This window comes from Oryctolagus cuniculus, chromosome 6 (assembly GCF_051225735.1).
Source record: "Oryctolagus cuniculus isolate XC-2025 breed Fujian yellow rabbit chromosome 6, ASM5122573v1, whole genome shotgun sequence".
NCBI classification, from domain to species: domain Eukaryota; kingdom Metazoa; phylum Chordata; class Mammalia; order Lagomorpha; family Leporidae; genus Oryctolagus; species Oryctolagus cuniculus.
Window position 1 is genome coordinate 146,031,877 of NC_142872.1, and position 20,829 is coordinate 146,052,705.

General features: G+C 43.2%; 1 protein-coding gene across 2 annotated transcripts; it reads right to left on the minus strand.

The window, feature by feature from the left end:
- Positions 1-1,262: 1,262 nt before the first annotated feature.
- On the minus strand, positions 1,263-20,349 carry DSCC1 (DNA replication and sister chromatid cohesion 1). Of its 2 annotated transcripts, XM_070075440.1 has the most exons (9): positions 19,934-20,349; positions 16,011-16,179; positions 12,483-12,617; positions 11,445-11,535; positions 7,928-8,066; positions 7,426-7,478; positions 6,703-6,857; positions 3,819-3,967; positions 1,263-1,941 (listed from the first exon to the last, which is right to left on the minus strand). In XM_070075440.1, exons 1-9 carry the CDS (start codon positions 20,104-20,106, stop codon positions 1,833-1,835), a joined length of 1,173 nt encoding a protein of 390 aa, XP_069931541.1. In that variant the 5' UTR covers positions 20,107-20,349; the 3' UTR covers positions 1,263-1,832. The 2 variants fall into 2 exon arrangements, with proteins under 2 accessions (XP_069931541.1, XP_089191763.1); XM_089335637.1 differs by lacking the exon at positions 16,011-16,179 and having other exon boundaries at positions 19,934-20,326.
- Between the last annotated feature and the right edge of the window lie 480 nt (positions 20,350-20,829).

Genomic DNA, 20,829 nt, shown 5'->3' on the forward strand with positions numbered 1-20,829 from the left:
CTGTTTACATTTTCATGTGCATTAAATAAAAATTGATACATAGTTAAATCTGGATTGGTTAATTATAGGTTATCGGTTAACTTTTTTTTTTTAAAGATTTATTTACACAGAGAAGGAAAGGCAGAGGCAGACAGAGAGAGGTCTTCCATCCACTGGTTCACTCCCCAATTGGCCACAACGGCCGGAGCTCCGCTGATCGGAAGCCAGGAGCCAGGAGCTTCTTCCAGGTCTCCCATGAGGGTGCAGGGACCCAAGGACATGGGCCATCTTCCACTGCTTTCCCAGACCACAGCAGAGAGCTGGATCGGAAGTGGAGCAGCCAGCACTCAGGATGCCGCCACTGCAGGCAGCAGCTTTACCTGCTATGCCACAGCGCCGGCCGCATCAGTTAACATTAAGATGTTGGACCAGATTTCATTTTGGGCTACCTGCCCACTCCACCCCCCCCCCCCAACTAGCCTGGTTATAAATTCATTTAAGCTACAATTAATTTAAACTTTGCTGTAAACCAAAACAAATGAGAAAAATTCCAAACCAACTGTAGATTTCTTGTGGCTTCTAGTGAATGTAGGCCAGTATTTATTATGTGATTATAAACTACTCTATTAATATTCTTCTCATAAGATCAATAATCAAACTCATTTTTCCCAAATTGCATGTCTAAACTAACCAAGCAAACATAATGAGCAATTATTAAACCAGTTTCATTACTGTAAACTAATATAAATGATCAATAGCAGCAAGTGATTTCTTATTTTGGTGTAAGATTGAAAGTAAAGCAGAACTCACTTGAGAAATGACATTTAAGTGAATAAGTAATACTCTTCTCTCAAACTAATAAGATTTATTCTCTGAAATGTTTTTAAATGTTAATGATTAGGACATCAAATCCTTTTTTAAAAGTTAATTTATTTGAAAGGCAGAGTTAGAGACAAAGAGAGAGACAGATCATCTATCTACTGGTTTGCTTCCCAAATAGCCACCAGTGGCCAGGGCTGGGCCAGGCAGAAGCCAGGAGCCAGGAGCTTCTCCCAGGTTTCCCATGTGGGTACAGGGCTGCCCAAGCACTTAAGCCATCTTCAGCTGCTTTCCCAGGTGCATTTACAGGGACCTGGATTCGAAGTAGAGCAGCCAGGTCTTAAACCAGGCCTATTTGGGATGCTGGTAGTGCACAAGGCTGCTTAACCTGCTGAGCCACAGGGCCAGCTCCCGACATCAAATCTTAATCAGAGAAATGGGATTTTAAATATAAAAAGCTAAACTTTTTTTAAAAAGATTGATTTATTTATTTCAAAGTCAGAGTTACAAGAAAGAGAGGTCTTCCATCCACTGGTTCACTCCCCAGTTGGCTGCAACAGCCAGAACTGTGCAGATCCAAAGCCAGGAGCCAGGAGCTTCCTCCGTGTCCACCCACGTGGGTGCAGGGCCCAAAGACTTGGGCCATCTTCTACTGCTTTCCCAGGCCATAGCAGAGAGCTGGATTGGAAGTGGAGCAGCCAGGACTTGAACTGGCACCCATATGGGATGCCAGCACTGCAGGTGGTGGCTTCACCCACTATGCCACAGTGCCAGCCTCAACTAAACTCTTCCAATAAATAAAACCATGTGCTCTTTAGAGATATACAAAGAAATAATACTTTGTGTGTGCAAAAGTAATATATTAAACTTAATAAAGAGTAGTAGTTTCAAAATGCTTAAGATAAGGAGAAAAATGCCATAAGAGACTAAGTTTTCAAAGTCAGAAATAAAATGCAGAAGAGGATATTTTTGTCCTTTAATATCCAGGATTTTTACAAAGCAACTTTAGTCCCAAAGAAAAGACTGTTGTTCCTTTAAGAAATGGGTCTTCTTGAATTATAAACTTTGACACCATTCTGCATTGAAGAACGAGAATATTTAGTGAGTAATGCACCTATGGTTTGCTTTTCTCCGCATAAATCTCTGTGGGAACAACAAAAAAAGTGAATAGAATGAATATTTTGAAAACGAAACATATTTACAGTACTAGTTATTTATCCCTCTTCACCTAAATCCACCTTTCCAACTGGCCTAAGTGTGTGTTTGAGGAGAGACAGGCTGAGGACTGGTTCTAAGTGCTAACTGAACTACTTGCACTATATGTGTCTCATCTAACCTTCCCTGTAAGGGTAGGAGTAATGTGTCGCTCCCCCATTCGCGGAGGAACGACACTAGACCCTGCGCTGTTCTTTCTGCCCAGCCCTTCCTGGGTTAGCTGCCGTTCCCTCACTCGCGGAGGAACGACGCTGTCCCGGGTTAGCTGCCGGCCCCCCGCCTCCGTGGAGGGGCGGCACCCCACCGCTTTCCCCGCTTCCACGGAGGAGCAGAGGAGCGGAGGAGCGGCACACCGCCGGCCGGCTCTCTCAGGGGCTGCTCAGATGTTCCTCAGGTATTCCCTCAGATGTTCCTGGTGCATGTTGTCTCTCTCCTCCTTTATAGTCCTCTTCCACCAATCCCAACTCTGCTGCCCACACATCAAGCACGCTGCTCTCCTCCAATCAGCAGCAGGATCAGCTCCTGCAGCTTATCAGTCAAATTGGTGAGGCAGCTGCACAGATATTGTGGGAGATCAGATGCATAGAATTAGTCTTAGTTCCAGTAACTTAGTCTAGTCTCAGTTGCTCCCCACAGTAATGTATGGTTTAACCTTGCATCAGCTATGACAAGGCCGAGGTTGAGACAGAATACAAAACTTTTAAAACGAGTTTTCTTGGGAAAGAGAGCAGAGGATATGCGGTCCATTATGCTGCGATTTTTGTTTCTCAAGATGAGAAACATTACAGAGAATCGTAGGCTGATGGGGATGATTCGGTCGAGAAGGTGGCATTGGTAACACAACTGGGAAGAGGATAACTGGAGAAGCCAAGTCTTTACAAAGGCCAGATGATCTGGTGTAGAAGAAGGACTGGCTGTAGGAGCAGACAGTTCATGCGTCACAGCACAGGAGCAGACAGAGGAGGTTGGCAGATTTGGCAGTGGGAACGAAGGTGGTTCTTGTCTAACTGCTTCTGTTTTCTCAAGACACAAGGTGATAAGCTTAGGGTGAAGAAGCAACAGGGTATTGCTGGTAGAAGAGAAGAGATGTAAAGGAAGCTCCAGGGGTAGAAAACTTTTATGAGAAATGGTGCCTGGCTAGAGGCTCTGCTATGTACCACTGAGGTTCTCAAGTCAGAACAGTGGCCCCATTGAGTATTTTTTAACAAGAAATACCAGCTGCTCAGGTGAAGGCAGAGAGTAAGCAGGAGTTGGATTTAATCTTTTTAGATTTTGCCAGGGAAGTGTGAAAAAAGGAAGAATACAGTGTGAATAGTAGCAACTGGAGAGACTGACAGTGGAATCAAAGCTGGGTAAAGAGAAGTCAAGGACACAAGAGATAAGAGACACAGTGACAAAGCCATCATGTTGGTGGACTTCACGTCAGTGAACTTGAGACCCTACAAGCAGTGACTTCAGGGCTAGCTGCTGCTTCTGAAATACGCCGCCTACCAAAATGTGAAATTGGGGTAGCAGGAAAGACTGGAGGGACAATCAGAGATGGGTGTTTGCCCTAATGTCACCGTAGGGTGTCTACTCTGTTCCTCAAAGAGCTGCAATTTTTCAAGGAGGAAAGCAGCGAAGTGGTTACAGATGCAGTAGTAAGAGCGCACCTACCCACCTCCAGGACCAGCGATTGTAGGGAATGACAGAGGAGACACCTGACAAGCTTTCAAGTAAGCAGGGGATTCTCAGGGTTATGCAAAAATTTGTGTTCTTGTAATAAATCTAAAACTCTCAAAATTCCTTTAAAATAAACTACTCACTGAATATATGGAGCAATATCTTCTTCTGTCCACTTCTCTCTTATAGAGAACAGACTATTAAAACGTTCCTGATCACCTTCAGGTAAGTCATCAACTTTCAGCAAAAATATGATTTCTGGCCTTGAATTTCTATCAACCAACGCTAAACCCTACAAAAAAAAAAAAAAAAAAAAAAACAAGAAAATGGACAGTTAATGATCTGATACTTAAACATGACTCATTCTTTTACCTTTAGGACTAGTTTAGTCCAAGACATTTAAAAGCTCAGCTACACAAAACAAACATTAAATGATACAGAGATTTACAGCACTCCTAGAAGCACGATGGCCCCCACCACCAGGAGTTTATCAAGATGGCTCCAGCCCTAAAGCTAACATCAGTGAGTTGTCAATGCCTAATCCAGCAGGCTCTTCTCTTGAATTCATCCTCCCTGTCTTTTCTTTGTTAATGATGATTACTCCTTTCTTTTTACCTCTGTCCCCTTCTCTTCTGTGGTTCCCTGGACCTCAATCCTGACCCTCCTACTTGTTTCACTGTCACCCTGCTGGGCAACCTCATCTAAACCTGTGGTCTGAACCATTACTTGCTGGCTAACAAATCTAGAATTTGTATGTTCACCTCAACTCTTTGTTCTGAGACCCAGACCTCCATGTCTAAGTGTGTACAGGAACTAACTGTGTTTAATCACCTAAACCTGCTATACTTCCAGTACCCTAGGAAAACAGGGAACCTAGACATCATCCTAGATTCTACTAGTCAAACCCAATACCTAAGTGGTCCCTATCGATATTAAATATTAAATGTTAAAGCCTCAAGATTTCTTTTTCAGTCCTAAATACCTATTTCTTTGGTAAGTATTCTCTTTAAGAAAAGAAAAAAAAAATATTTATTGAAAAGTCAGTTATGGAATGCAGGGTTGGGGGAGAGAGATTCCATCAGCTGATTAACTCCCAAATGGGTGGGGCCACCAGGGCTTAGCCAGATTGAAACCAAGAGCCAGGAGCTTCATCCAGGTCTCCCACATGGGTGGCATGGGCCCAAGCGCTTGGGCCATCTTCTGCTGCTTTCCCAGGCCATTAACAGGGAGCTGGATAAGAAGTGGAGCAGCCAGGACTCAAACCAGCATCCATAAGGGATGCTGGGATTGCAGGCAGAGGCTTTGCCTGCTACACTACAATGCTGGCCCTTGCCAGTCCTCTTAATTAGGAATATTTAAGTGTTAAAAGCCTTGACAGTTCTTTTTTTTCATAATCTAGACAGCCTTCCTTCCATCCATCTTCTGAAAGGTATTAACTGATGAATACCTGATGAGGTAGCTCCTCTAACTGATGTCACTGAATGGTCCCAAAGAGCTTCCTAGACACAGTCGAAACTCTTTAGCTCAATCCATGGTGTCACAAACACTAACAGATTAACTGCAGATGGGTCCGAGCCACCTTACTGAGATAATGAAGGTGGCTTGTGGTGATGCCTAGTAACTAACTCACCAGTACCCTTCACTGCAATAATGCAACTCTACTAACAATGCCTCTGAACGTGGTCTCCTGGATTTCTATCTCTGCTCTTCCTTCCACTTAGAAAGTAAGAGTTCATCCTTCCACGCACAGCAACTTGAACACCATCCCTTCCTTCATAAAAGCATCCTTAATTGATGAGTCTGATGGATGAGCTCCCTCTCCCCTTTTTGATATAACATATTCTACAAGCCTTTTCCATAGTACAGATCATTCTGCATTGTGAGAACAGATTTCTGCATGTAATATGCACCCCCCCATAGCCAATCCCCAGGTTAGTTCTGAGTATCTGAAAGGTACCTCGTTATGACGTCTCCCCAGTACCAGCCATAGTATCTAGACATAAAATGCCTTTTGTTTAATTAAAAAATATTTATGAGCATATAATATATACCAGGCAATATGCCACATATTGACAAACAACAATATGCTATATATTGACAAACAACAATGCTATCAAAGTAGAGTGGGGAACCAACAAAACTCAACATTTTTCCAAAGCTAAATAATGCTAAGTGCCCTAAAGAAAAAAGTATAGGCTGTTAGTACAAGAGGCCTTTTCTTAAGAGTAGAGAATGAAGGAGGGCTCCTTGATGAAGTGACCCAAATATGGGCAGGACATGACCAGGCAAAAATGCAGAGGATATTCCAGAATATAAAGTCTGTGTGAAGGACCTGAGGAGGAAGCGTATTTAATGATTTTGAAATGTGAAAAAAGGCTGGTTTGCTGGGAGCAGGAGAGAAAACAGCCAGAGATGAAACTATAGCAGTGATCATGGAGGGCCCACCAGGCCAAGATACAAATTCTAGATTTTCTATCTTAAATGCAATGGGAAACCTGTACTTATTTAAAGAAGGCATTCATCTCAGTTCACCAGCATTTCTAGAAGATCATTCTAATAGCACCTCAGGGAATGGACTAGAGGAGGGCAAAATTAGAAGTGCAGTGGGCCTGCTTGGGGTGCTGTTGCTATGTTGGAGGCAGCCTATCATGGTAGTTTGGAAAAAGACAATGATAACAAAAATGAAAAGAAATGGAGTGAAATGAGACATATTAGGTGGGGGTGGGATTAATATAAAGAGGCCTAAGGAACCTATTGAGGTGATGGAAGTGCTCCAAAACTCAATGTGGTGATGGCTGCATAACTTTGTAACTTTACTAAAAATCTTTTTAACAAAAATTTTATAATATGTAAATTATACCTGGAGAAAGTATTGGTGTTTTCTAAAGGACCTGGTGACAGGACTGAATGCACAAAGCACTCCAAATGGGTGTTTAGGACAATAAATTGGCTCCAAATTCAGCTCCAACACAAGTACCATTCAGTAATTAATCACCTACTGAATCCCATAGCAACTCTTATTATTACCTTAAGCTGATCAAGCCTAGTTATCATTCCTTCAGGGACACTCTGTTGCCACACTTCTTGAAACTCAGCAAGATTGAATTTCACTGCATTCTGAAGAAGCATCTGTGCTGTTGCTCTGCATATTTTATCAGCACTCAGTTCAAAATAAACTTCACCTAAAGAGAAGTTTCATATTCCCATAATTAAAGAAAGTACTAAAGTTCCCTTCCTTCTTTTCTTTTTTTTTTTTAAGATTTATTTTATTTATTTGAAAGTCAGAGTTACACAGAGAGTGGAGAGGCAGAGAGAGAGAGAGAGAGAGAGAGAGAGAGAGGTCTTCCATCCAATGGTTCACTCCCCAGATGGCTGTAACAGCTGGAGCTGTGCCGATCTGAAGCCAGGAGCCAGGAGCTTCCTCTAGGTCTCCCATGTGGGTGCAGGGGCCCAAGAATTTGGGCCATCTTCTACTGCTATCTCAGGCCATAGCAGAGAGCTGGATGGGAAGAGGAGCCGCCAGGACCAGAATCGGTGCCATATGGGATGTCGGCGCTTCAGGCCAGGGCTTTAACCCACTGCGCCACAGCGCCAGCCCCCCTTCCTTCTTTTCTTAGAAGGAATTATACTTATCAACCCACCTCCTACAACCCCATGGAATCCTAAATGTTAACACTGACACAATTGAGAAAAGTATACCAATTTTAACATACAAGACATTACAAATGCCCTCTAGAGTACTTTCCTTACCTTCGTCTATGTATTTCTTTCCATAACATTTAAGACAGTGTTCTATCATTTCCCTGAAAAATTTAAAACACTCATGAGAAGCTATTCACATTTCTATACACTATATTTAAATCCCCAGTTAAGTAGAATTTATAATATAAATTTCAAATTTGAAACAACTAAATTATTGGGTTACCAAATAGTAATTTATGTAATTAAGTTAGCATCTAACTTACACTGTGACCAGACCCCAAACTAGATATTTAACATAAATTGTTTATATAAATTTATGATTATAACTCAAACATATATTTCTTTATATTTTTATGACAAAAAATAAAAAGATACTATGCATTGATTCGCCCCAGTGACCAAAGTTCCCTACTTCTTTTTCATTCTGTATTTTAAAAATTCCTCTGATATCAACACATAAATAGTCCATGCTCTGAGTTCAGTTTCAATCTGTATAAGAAATTTCTTACCCTTAAGATAGTCTGGCAAGACACATAATTAAAATACTTACTCTGGCTCCAATGGTCCAAGTTCCTGAAGACATGTACTCAAAGGAACTTTATTAAACGACCAAGATTCAGAATCCACAAGCTGAGTTACATGATTCAGAAGTTTCATCTCATAGTCAAATTCAAGAATTCTCCAATAACCTATAAATTCCAACAGTCACATTTATCAAAGAACATTTTCAGTGAATTAATTAACTAATAAAGTAGCAGCATCCTCTAGCTTCTAGAAAGAAACACTAAATATCTTCTCTTTCTTTAAACAATGTTCTTTTTATGCTTTTCTCAAAATCATTTTGTCTTTGAGGGCAATCAAGTGGCTTTTAAAGAGAACTTTACAAATGACTAACACTTTCTGGTTTTTTATCCCCCAAGTGTTTTAATACCCTATTATTTCACAATAATTTTGTTGCTCTAAGTGGAAACGCAGAAATCTGCAGTTGGTACAGTCTCTTCTTTATAACACTACAAAAAAGTCCATGTTCTGGGTCGTATATCCTACCTGGCAATCTCTACTGTGCTGGTTTTAACTCTCATCACAGCTCCCTTACAGAAGTGCTCTCATTCTCAGCCAAGAGATGATAGACTTTGGGTGTAACGCGGATGAGGGGGGAAATAAAGACTGGGCACCAAGATCCTTTTCCCTATTCCCATCAAAGGTTATGAAACGTCACTTTGTAATTGATGGCACAGTCTAGAGAACATAATCAAGAACACATCCACCATTTCCAAAGGAGAGTGTTTGTGTTCTTATTCTAAAAAAGTAAAGGACAACATTAAAAAATGCGTTGTGTGGGGGGCCAGCTTTGGGGCATAGCGGGTTGGGACTCTCACGCCTACACTAGCATCCGGTTTGAAATCCAGCTGCTCCACTTCCAATCAGCCTTCCTAATGGTGCACCTGGGAAGGCAGGAGAGGATGGTCCAAGTGCCTGAGCCCTTGTACCCACATGGGAGACCTGGAAGAAGCTCTGGGCTCCTGGCTTTAGCCTAGCCTGACCCAGCCATTGCAGTCATTTGGAGAGTGATCCAGTTCATCGAAGATTCTCTTTCCCTGTGTGTGTCTCTCTCTCTCTTAAATAAACAAAAAACAAATCTTTTAAAAAATGAGTTGTGTGATGTAATCCAGGCATCCCCTGACTAAAATTTTATCCCTCTCCATGCAGTCACTGAATAATGCAGTTATGTTAAAATACAGTTTTTGGCTTGCCTTTTTAATGATTGTTTATATTAGTTATATTTTTAAGATTTATTTATTTACTTCCAAGGCAGTTACAGAGAAAAGTCTTCCATCAACTACTTCACTCCCCAAGTGACCATAACAGCCAGGGCTGGGCCAGGTCAAAATTAGGAGCCAGGAACTCCATCCAGGTCTCCCGTGGCAGTGTAGAGACCCAAGTATTTGTTGTTTTCCCAGCCACATTAGCAGGGAGATGTGTCGGAACTGAAGCAGCCAAGACTTGAACCAGCACCCATGTGGGATGTCAGCATTGCAGGCAGCAACTTAAACCACTGTGCCACTGGCCTTCTCCCCCGCCCCCCCCCCCCATTATAACATTGATGACATCCATGTACCACAGTAATTATTAGGAAGCACTCATGGGGTCGGCACTGTGGCGCAGCAGGTAAACGCCCTGGCCTGAAGTGCCGGCATTCCATATGGGTGCCGGTTCTAGTCCTGGCTGCTCCACTTCCGATCCAGCTCTCTGCTATGGCCAGGGAAAGCAGTAGAGGATGGCCCAAGTCCTTGGGCCCCTGCACCCGCGTGGGAGACCTGGAAGAAGCTCCTGGCTCCTGGCTTCAGATTGAAGCATTTCCGGCCGTCACAGCCATTTGAAGAGTGAACCAGTGGATGGAAGACCTCTCTCTCTGTATAACTCTGACTCTCAAGTAAAAAAAGAAAAAAAAAAAAAAAAAGGAAGCACTCATAACAAAAACAACTTTATTTTAGATTCCTAAGATAAGTGAGGTTTTTTTTAAAGATTTATTTTATTTGAAAGGCAGAGTTACACAAAGAGAGGAGGGGGGAGAGAGAGAGAGAGAGAGAGAGAGAGAGGTCTTCCATCCACTGGTTCACTCCCCAGATGGCCACAATGGCTGGAGCTGTGCCAATCCGAAGCCAGGAGCCAGGAGTTTCTTCTGGGTCTCCTGCGTGGGTGCAGAGGCCCAAGGATTTGAGCCATCTTCTACTGCTTTCCCAGGCCATAGCACAGAGCTGGATTAGAAGTGGAGCAGCCGAGTCTCGAACTGGAGCCCATAAGGGATGCTGGCGCTTCAGGCCAGGGCATTAACCCACTGAGCCATAGCGCCAGCCCCAGATAAGTGAGTCTTGAGGAACCACAACTCAAAGCTAAGTGCTGCTTGTTAGTTCTAAAGTTGCATCCTTCCTTAGCAGAATTTGACAGTTAAGGTTCCACAAAAGACAGTCTTGTTTGGAAGATTATCAGAAAACTGAAGAGTATATCAGCTAACCCATGCTAATTTCTCCCTTCCGAACACAGGAAAGCTGCTTCCCTGGGCCAAAGATGCATGAAAATGTCTTTTCCAGGATTACTGTTAGCCCAGAGGTTGAACAAAAAGTTCCCCAGAGAAGAGGCCAGTGAGAATATTAAAGATGATGCTTTGGGGGCCAGTGTTGTGGCACAGTGGGTAAAGCCGCAGCCTGCAGCACTGGAATCCCATATGGGCACTGGTTCAAGTCCTTGCTGCTCCACTTCCAATCCAGCTCCTAGTTTATATGCCAGGAAAAAGCACAGGAAGATGGTCTAAGTGCATGGGCCCCTGATACCCAGGAAGGAAACCTGGAAGAAGCTCCTGGCTTCTGGCTTCAGACATGTCTAGCAGCCATCTGGGGAGTGAACCAGCAGATGGAAACTCGCTCCCTCGCTCTCTCTCTCTTTCTCCCCCTCTGTCTCTGTAATTTTGCCTTTCAAATTAATTAATTAATTAAAAAAATGACAACACTATGGGGCTTACCCATCAGCCTGAAACACACTCCCAGATCTTTTTTACAGGTGTATTATACAAACCAATGCATGTTCAACAATATACTGGAGAGATCAAAAGAAGAAACAAAGTTCTACCTTCCAAGCAATTTAGAAATACAGTGAGGTTATTGTTAGTTCTGAAATAGGTGTTACAAGATATGGGGTCTATGTCATATCCCATCAGTAACTCAATATGAAGCCTTCAGCAAGTTGGTTCCCATTCCTAGGCTTTAGTTTCTTCAACTATTAAAGAAAATGAAACTATTAGCCCACCTGGTGTCTAAGGACCTTTTTTGATCAAACATGGTTTCTCTACTGCCACTTCACCCAGAGGGCTTCTCAGGCGAAGTTAAAGTCACCCGTGGCAGACTGACTTCCTGACATAAAGATGATCACCCAATCTCTATACCATACCAAAAATGAACCCCAAAGACAATTAAATAAACAGTAGGCAATGGGGTAAAGATGTCCAAAAACTTCCTTTTCACATGATGCCTAATTCTATCATTATTAATAATAATAGTAAGTAACACTACCTCCAATTTCACAGGCATTTAGAACTTGCAACTGGGTCATTATTTCATCCTCACTTGCCTGAATTTGATCAAGCAAATCATCAGTCGTATACTGAAAAAAGAAAAAAAAAATTTAAGCCCTTTCATGAAAAGTATTTTCAAGATTTCTTCATAAATTTGGAGAGAATAAAGACATAGGACAAATTAAGGCAATATTTATGCACTAGCTCAGTTTCTTGTGTTAACATATAATCATTATGATATCTTGGAAGAAAACATAAGAAGGAAATCTTTGTGACATTGGATTTGGTAGTGGTTTCTTAATACCAAAACCACAGGCAGCCAAAGAAAAGGATAGATCAGTTGGCTAGCACCAACAACACAAAAGGATAAATGTTGTATATGAGGTATATAGGGTTATGGAATTCATACAGAGAGAAAATAGAATGGTGGTTGTCAGGGACTGGGAGAGGCAGGAATGGAGAGTTAATATTTAATGAGTACAGTTTCAGTCTGGAGAGATGCTGAGGTTCTGGAGATGTATGGTTCTGATGGTCGCACAGCACTATGAATGGACTTAATGATACTGAACTATGTATTTTATAATGGTTAAAATGGCATATTTTATGTTATAAACATTTTATCACAATAAAAGTTAAGAAAGTGAAAAGACAACCCACAGAATTAGGTAAAATACTGGCATTTCACACATTTGATAAGTGACTTATATCTAGACTATAAAAAGAACTCTCTTACAACTAAGTAACAAAGAACAAACAACTCAATTACAAATCAGGCAAAGGAATAGAATAGAAATTTCTCCAGACACACAAGTGGCCAAAAAGCCCTTGTAAAGATGCTCAACATCATTAGTCATTAGGGAAATGCACACCAAGACCACAATGAGATACCATGTCAAACTCACTCTGATGGGTTTGTGGCTGAAATTTTCACAATGTAGTTTCAAAAGAATGTCACCATTGTGTGACTCTAATGATTGTTGCTTATATTTTAATTCTAATAAAAAACTTTTAATAATAAAAATAATTAAATTCTTACTTTTGAACGATTTGAATCCTTTTCTTTTTGACTGTCAGGTCCTTCATAGGTATTTTCCATCAAAAGTTTCTTTAGCTTCTTTAATTTAGGTCTACATCTTCTTAACTCCCAATAATTATTAGAAAAACCAAAGATCTAGAAATTATAATAGATTATAACTTTTTAGGGCATTCTAAAAGAAAATTTCACACAAAATTCCATCTATCCCATCTTACCTCAAATAGAACCAAGTAGAGAAAATGAGTGTTGTGATGAAGTGGGTTAAGCCACCTCTTGGAACACATGCATGCATAGCAGAGTGCCTAGAATCAAGTCTTACCTTTGCTTCCAAACTAACCTCCTGGAAGACAAGAGATGATAGCTCAATACTTGGGTTCCTGCTTCCCACATGGGAGAATGTGAATGGAGTTCCTGGCTCCCAGCTTTGGCCTCGCCTAGCCCCAGCTATTGTAAGCATTTGGGTAGTGAAACAGCAAGTGGAAGATCTCTCTCTGTCACTCTGCGTTTCAAATAAATAAACTTAAGTAAAAAACATTTAGATAAATAAAATTTTAAAAAAGAATTAAGTAAATGAAGCTTTCTATTGGGAAGGTACTGTTGATGGATGATGGGCATCTTTAAGAATAAATTCTCTGAAATTTATTAGGACACTGCCATCAACACAATGAGAACCAAAAACCAAGATTCATACTCAGGTGAACTCTGGAAAGCAAAGCATGCACAGCAGAGAATGATCAGGATGGTGACGATTCTGAAAACCAGAAGGAAACAACTGAAATCTAGTACACTTGGGTTGAAACAAAAAGCACATAAGAGGTATCATCAGAGTCTTCACATAACAAAGACTGTTAAAGGGAAGAGAAGTACCCTGTATTGCTCATGATGTCAAAATTAAACAGTTAAGGGAGAGAGACTTCTGCTCAGTGCCAGAACTTTCTACAACTTAGAATTAGAGCTAGTTCCATTGTAGGACTTGTGAAACAGTGAGAGGCCTAGCATTTGAGGCTGACAGAGGCTACATGATGGACAATCACCTGTTATCCTTCTCTGTACCTCCAGGATTGTCCTATATCTAGTAGTTAGCAGGTGCTCACTAAGTGTTTCATGAAAGAAGGAAAATAAGTTGAACTGGACTATCATCGGGGTGCCTTCCAACTCTAAAATGGAAACACAGAGAATGCTTCTGCTCTCAAAGTTTTGGTGGACAAGACGAAGTATATAGCCTGCAGGAGATGCTGCTGAATCTAAGGGCTTCAAAAGAAAAGCTTAAGCGCCAAACCACAAAGATTGATTTTATCCACAGTTCAAAGTGATAGTCTTCTGGCTATATCCAACGCAGAGATGTTGGCTTCTTCTATGCATTGAGATGGAGGAGGAGATGGAGAAAGGTTCAGCACAGTGTTTAAATTAGATGTAAGCATTAACAAAACAAGAAAAAAAATTTTTTTTGACCCACAAATCTAAATTTCAAGCTTTACTTGAAAAAAAGAAATTCAAAGATCTGGCAATACTGGGCTTGCTTTTCTCACAAGGTGACTGAGTAGTGGCCACCCACCTCCTTGGCACTGGTGCTCTTCAATTTGCCATAAACCCAACCATTCCTTATTTTTTTATTTTATTTTATTTATTTATTTATTTATTTTTTGACAGGCAGAGTGGATAGTGAGAGAGAGAGACAGAGAGAAAGGTCTTCCTTTGCCGTTGGTTCACTCTCCAATGGCCGCCGCGGCCAGCGTGCTGCGGCCGGCACACCGCGCTGATCCTATGGCAGGAGCCAGGTGCTTCTCCTGGTCTCCCATGGGGTGCAGGGCCCAAGTACTTGGGCCATCCTCCACCGCACTCCCTGGCCACAGCAGAGAGCTGGCCTGGAAGAGGGGCAACCGGGACAGAATCCGGCGCCCCGACCAGGACTAGAACCCGGTGTGCTGGCGCCGCAAGGTGGAGGATTAGCCTAGTGAGCCGCGGCGCCGGCCCCAACCATTCCTTATTACTCCTGAGTATATACTTCCATTATCAGCCCCAACCTGCTTTGCCCATCCTTTCCCAAGCCCTTTTTGTGTCTGAAGTATAACCACAATTAAAACTTTCATTAGTGGATCTTTGTTAAGTTTTACTCAGTCTCTGTACACAGAATCCCCATAACAAGAGCTCAAAGTTAATCACAAAGATTATCATACCCTCATAAAACAACTACAAAACAAGCAGGTAATGAAAAAGTAACATTTTTTTTTACAAAAGTTCAAGTGAACTCCCAATATGTTTAGGTAATTACAATGTAAGACATAACCCTACAAAAACCAAAATACAGTATTTATTGGGCGTTCTGTGCTAGTAAAATCACATGAATCACTGCAGCTTCCCAGCATTTTCCCTTCTTTCCTCTCCAATTCTATTTTTAAGGAAATAGTTGGCCTGAAGTCACTCTGCAAAAATTACGGCCTGTGCTTTGATTGTTATATGTGTAGCAACTAGACAGGATGGAGACTTTTGTTTGGTAACTGCCATCCGTACTCTCGTATTCTCGAACATGATTTAAAATGTGTTATATCTGGCTAAGGATCATAATGAACTAAACCAACTTGAAAGCTAAGAAACACTTTCCCTTCAAAAACTCAAATTTCCTCATTTCTCTGCATCACAAATTTTACCAGATGCACTAGTTCGGGTTTGAAGAAGTCTTTTCTCAAAACACATCCACAGTAAAATTTACTAAAAATAGGTAAAACATTTAGAATGAGTCATCAAATAGCAAACTTTCCACATTACAGAAAATGATTAATTTCTATGGGAGTTAACAATTCAAAAATGGGAAAATAAAGGCAAGTTCACAAGACTGTAAACAAACAATAATAATAATTCTGAGAAATTTTCAATTTCATTAGAGAACTCCTTAAGTTCCCCATGATTATACAGTTTATATCTGAAGTTTTCAAAGTAAAGGTAAGATGAGTAGGGGTCATCCTTCTCAGACTTACAGAAAGTCACTTCAAAAGGTTTACGGAAAACAGAATTCAAAGGTAACTATTATAGTGTGAAACAGTTTTGAAGTCCATGCATAGTTTTTTCATAATATGAACTTTCCATCAACTTTTAGAATATCCTTTTCATGCATGGATTTCAAAATTGTTTTACACTAGACTTAACATTTTTTTTCAGTGTTTATTTATTTTCATCTACTTGAAAAGCAGAGCGACAAAGAGAGGGATCTTCCATACACTGGTTTACTCCCCAAATGCCTGTGACAGTCGGGTTGGGCCAGGGCCAAGCAGGAGTTCTAGGAGCCAGGAATTCCATCCAAGTCTCCCACAACCCAAGCACTTGAGTCATTATCTGCTGCCTCCCATGACGCATTAGCAGGAAGATGGATCAGAAGTGGAGCAACCAAGACTCAAACTGGCACTTTGAAAAGGGATATGGGCATCCTAAGAGGCAGCTTAACGGGCTGAACCACCATGCCCACCCCAAAACGTACATTTTAATTGTATGAATTTTTTGAAGTACCCTCAGATAGATCAGGAAACAGAATACCTCAGAGTGAATAATGTTACAGTGTGTTTCTTCCTTCTTCAGCTGATCAGGAGTTTTACAACCGGGAATGAAAAGCAACATATTTGAAGTATCTGCTATTTTCAAGTCATATGTTTTGTCTTTACTGCACAGCACTGCTTGTTCATCTTTATCACCACGAATCACAAAACTGCAGGTAAATGGGGGAAAATATATAGGGTTTTTTTGAGACTCCAGTAAGCATTTTCATTACCAACGTTTCAAAACCTTTTATGCTTGTGGAACTTAAAACTAAATCCTGATGCTATGTCAGCCCCTTCTGGAATAATGATGGATTCCACAGAGCAAGGACTAGGCCAGAGGCAAGCTGGATGAGTACTCAGTGTCCAATTAAGAAAAAACAACTAATGACAGGCAAGAAAGATCCAAAGAGGCCAAAAGACCAAATGTCTTCACATTTGTGCAAACTGCTTCCCAAGCAAAGCATCTACCGGAAGTTAATTAAGATGTCACTAGTTTCTGGGGTGGGCATTTGGCCTATGATGCTGCAGGCTGGGATGCCTGCATTCCGTATCAGATACTTGGCTTAGGTCCTGACTGCTCCAGATTCCAGCTTCCTGCCAGTGCAGGTCCAGGGAGGCAGGAGTTGATGGCTCAAGTAGTTGGGTTCCTGCCACCCACATGGGAGACTCAGATTGAAGTCCCAGCTCCTGGAATCAGCCCAGCCCAGCTCCTGCAGACATTGTGGGGAGTGAGCCAGCAGATGGGAGGTCTCTCTGTCTCTTACATAAATAAAATATATGAATAATAAAGATGTCACAATTTCCTAAAACATGCCAAGACAGTATTTTTCAAATGTACCCACAACCATCCTAAGAGATTCCAGTTAAAAAGTAGATTGGAATTTAGTAGCCTGGGATGGGCCCTAGGATTTTGTGTTTCTAACAAACTGCCTGGGGATGACCACGCTGCTGCTGTTCCTGGGAACCACCCAAGAGTCCTCCTCCTTTTTTATTCTGAGTATCCTCTAATAATCAGCGCAGCACATGCTGGCCTAACCATCAGCTGTGCTGCAAAAAACAAAAACAAAACATAGCAAAACAAAACCTGCAGACCTTAGTAAAGACGGCTGCAATGCTGAAAGAAAAATAATGCAAGGGATGTGTTTATAAGCTGGAGTAAAGGGAGTTTATCACAGCCGAAGAGAAGTAAGGAGGAAGAGAAGGATTAAGGTGAGGAGGAAGGAGAAAGAACAAAGACAAAAGTGACACAGATGACAACAAGCTGCTTGTGGAAGTCCTCCCTATCTGTGAAGCATGCAACCCTCCTGTACACAACCACTCCTTTTAAATAATAAAAAGCCTGAGATAAAATTCCATGTAATTTTTTAATGAAGCTTTCATTTAGGTGACAACAATAAAAGATTTTTTAAATTCTTGATACTAATAATTTTTTTAAGATTTATTTATTTATTTGAAAGGTACAGTGACAGGAAGTAGAACAGAAAGAAAAAGACCTTCCCTGCCATGGTTCACTCCCCAAATGCCTGCAACAGTTGGAGCTGAGTCAGGCTGAATCCAGGAGCTGGGTCTCCATTCAGTCGGCAGGAACCCAAATACTTGGACATTTCCTGCTGCCTCCCAGGCTCATTAGCAGGAAGCTGGATCAGCAATTCAGGCAGGACTTGATCCTAGGCACTGGACACGGGATGTAGGCATCCTAGGTGGTGGCCTAACTCCCATGTCACAACACCCACCTTCTACAATGTTTATTAGGCCCAAATACCTATTATGTTTTCTCTTTTAAATTATTTATTTGAGGGGTCAGCGCTGTGGCATAGTAGGCTAAGCCTCTGCCTACGGCGCCAGCATCTTTTATGGGCACTGGTTCATGTCCCACCTGCTCCTCTTCCAATCCAGCTCTCTGCTTATGGCCTGGGAAAGCAGTAGAAGATGGCCCAAGTGCTTGGGCCCTTGCACCAGTGTGGGAGACCCAGAGGAAATTCCTGGCTCCTAGCTTCTGACTGGCCCAGTTCTGGCCATTGAAGCCATTTGGGGAGTGAACCAGAAGATGGAAGACCTGTCTCTCCCTCTCTCTGTTTGTAACTCTGCCTCTCAAATAAATAAATCTTAAAAAACATAAGTTAGTATTTAGTTGAGAAGCAGAGAAACAGTGAGAGAGCCCCCATCCTCTGATTTTCTCCACAATTGCCCACAACAGCCAAGGCTGGCCAGACTGAAGCTGGGAGCTGGAAACTCAATCCCTATCTGCCATCCTAGGGTCTGCATTAACAGGAAGATGGAATCAGGACATACAGCTGGAATTTAAACCCAAGTATTCTGAAGTGGGTCATACAGTGTCTAACATGTCTAAATACCCACCTCCTCAGAATATTTTTATAATGGCCAACTCTCCCCTAAAACACGTTTCTAGTCCTTTTTGTTTTCCAGCCAGCTAATTACCTAAAACTGGTGGACAGAATAGGATGAATGACATTTCCCTTAAGTTCTGTTACCTGCAGACTGGCCAGTTACCTGTAACACTATTGGATAGGTACAGGATGCAACCAGAAGACACTCTGAAGGTTTTAATCAAAAGGATGTACAGGGGTCAGCGCTGTGGCGCAGCGGGTTAAAGCCCCAACCTGCAGCACCAGCATCCCATATGGGCACTGGTTAGAATCCCAGCTGCTCCACTTCCGATCTAGCTCTCTGCTAATGTGCCTGGGAAAGCAGTGGAGATGGCCCAATCCTTGGGCCCCTGCACCCATGTGGAAGACCCGGAGGAGGCTCCTGACTCCTGGCTTCGGATTGGCTCAGCTCCAGCCATTGCAGCTATTTAGGGAATGAACCAGTGAATGGAAGACCTCTCTCTCGCTCGCTCTCTCTCTCTCCTTCTCCCTGTAACTCTGTCTTTCAAATGAATAAAATAAATCTTAGAAAAAAGGGAACATACAAGAGATAAAGTTACCAAATAAAATACACTGGTCAAAGGAAGTTGGTGCAGAAGAAAATCAGGTTTGTGCCCCAAAATGTAATGTGCAGAAGTTGGGACTGCATAAAGTTGAGGGACACACAAATGCCCAGAACTCTCAAGACAGCCTTGAAAAACTACCTCACTTTTGGATTTTTTTTAATTTTTAAAAGATTATTTTTTGCAAGGCAGAGTGGTAGAGAGAGAGGGATTTTCCATCCTCTGGTTCACTCCCCAAAAGGCTACAATGGCCAGGGCTGGGCCAGGCCTAAGCCAGGAGCCAGCAGCTCCATCTGAGTCTCCCACATGGTTGAGAGGCCCAAGCTCTTGGGCCATTTTCCCTTGCCTCCCCAGACACATTGGCAGGAAGCTGGTATAGAAGCAGAGCAGCCAGACGCTAAAGCACACCCCAACAAGGAATGCCAGCGTTCCAAGTAGCAGGGTAACCAGCTATGGCACCAGGCGGGCCCCTGGGTATGTTTTCTCATCCATGGTCGTGCAGAAGATTTGCAGAAATTGAGAAACAATTTTCAGATCTTCATTGAGTGACCCCTTGCAAGTGTGTGTTGGGGGCCTACCCAATGACCTGGGCTGGCCTTTGGCCTTTATCTTACTCCAAACACGTCCTGTTATCTGAGTAAAGGAAATACAAGATGAAGGCATAAATCCCTAGAGCTTAGATATCACCGTTGTATTTTTGGGCAGGGTGACAAGCAGTCCTGTGGCATCCCTGACATCACTGTCAACGTGTTCAGAAACTTCACCAGGGTTCAACTTCCTCACCTGTACCCGCAGACTCACGCCTCCAAGCCTCCCGGACCAGAGTTCTTACTAGCGCGCAGCAATCCTACGGCTAGCAGGGAGCTTGAAGCTGTGCGCCCAGGGCCAAATCCATGCCCCTCTCTGGCACGTTGCCTTCTGCTGAATTTTCCCGCTGGGAAACCCAGAAGGGGTCCCCCGGCCCTGCTCACCTGTGCCCGGCCTCCAGCTGCTGGCACAGCGCGGGCTCCAGCTCCAGCAGGCAGAAGTCGCCGCCGCCGGCCCCGGGGCCGAAGCTTAAGCAGTGCACGGCAGGCAACAGCTCGGCCGCGTTCACCTTGGCGATCTGCAGCGTGGCGTCCACCTCATCGCGGGTCCTCTTCATGGCGGCGTCCGCTCAGGGAGTCCTGTAACAACCGGAGGACAGAAAGGACCCGCGAGACGCTCACGAAATACAGATCGTTCCAAAAGCGCGCCAAGGAGCCTGGGCGCGCGCTTCCGGGGCGGAGCGCGTCACGTGCGCGTCCCCGCAAAGGTCGCGCGGCTCCCGGGAGCGCGAGCTCCTCCGCGGCGGGGTCGCCGCGCGGCGCGGGGCGCGCAGGAAGGAAACTGACGGGGCGCGGCGGCCCCTTAGAGCGCAACCCGGAACCTCAGCCCCTTCTTCCGCTGCCTCCTCCATGGTTTCCTTCCTTCCCAGCCAGATAATCTCGTCATCTCCCAGTGCTGGCGCTGGGATGGCCGCTCTGGCTGTGTAACTTCAGCAACCTTTACCGCAGCCCTGCAAGGTGGACCCTTGGTCTTTCTGGTTTGCGAATGAGCGAGCAGACGACCTGCCTGCGGAGGCACATCCAGGAAGGCGGATGGCAGCCTAATTCCAACGTCTAATTCCAGCCTGGTCAGCTGTGGTGCGAAAAGTTAGCCTTAAAGGTTTTGTGCCAACAACCCAGGACCCGGAGCGAGGTCCCGGGGGACTCTCACGGGCATCTCTAGTTTCTGGGGCTGGGAGACCACGGCTTGGACTAGGTCTATCCATTCCTTGAGTACTTGGTTTGTGCTGGGTGGCAGGTGAGATGCTGGGACCAGGGTCAAGAGCAAGCAAGCCTTCTAG

Bases quoted from the DNA above. Each gene is read 5' to 3' on its own strand.
- DSCC1 (XM_070075440.1), bottom strand. From the start codon at position 20,106: ATGAAGAGGACCCGCGATGAGGTGGACGCCACGCTGCAGATCGCCAAG. The intron at 12,618-16,010 runs GTATTCTGTTTC...TATAATTTCTAG, and splicing joins GTAACATTATTCACTCTGAG to ATCTTTGGTTTTTCTAATAA. The intron at 6,858-7,425 runs GTAAGGAAAGTA...ACTTCTCTTTAG, and splicing joins AAAGAAATACATAGACGAAG to GTGAAGTTTATTTTGAACTG.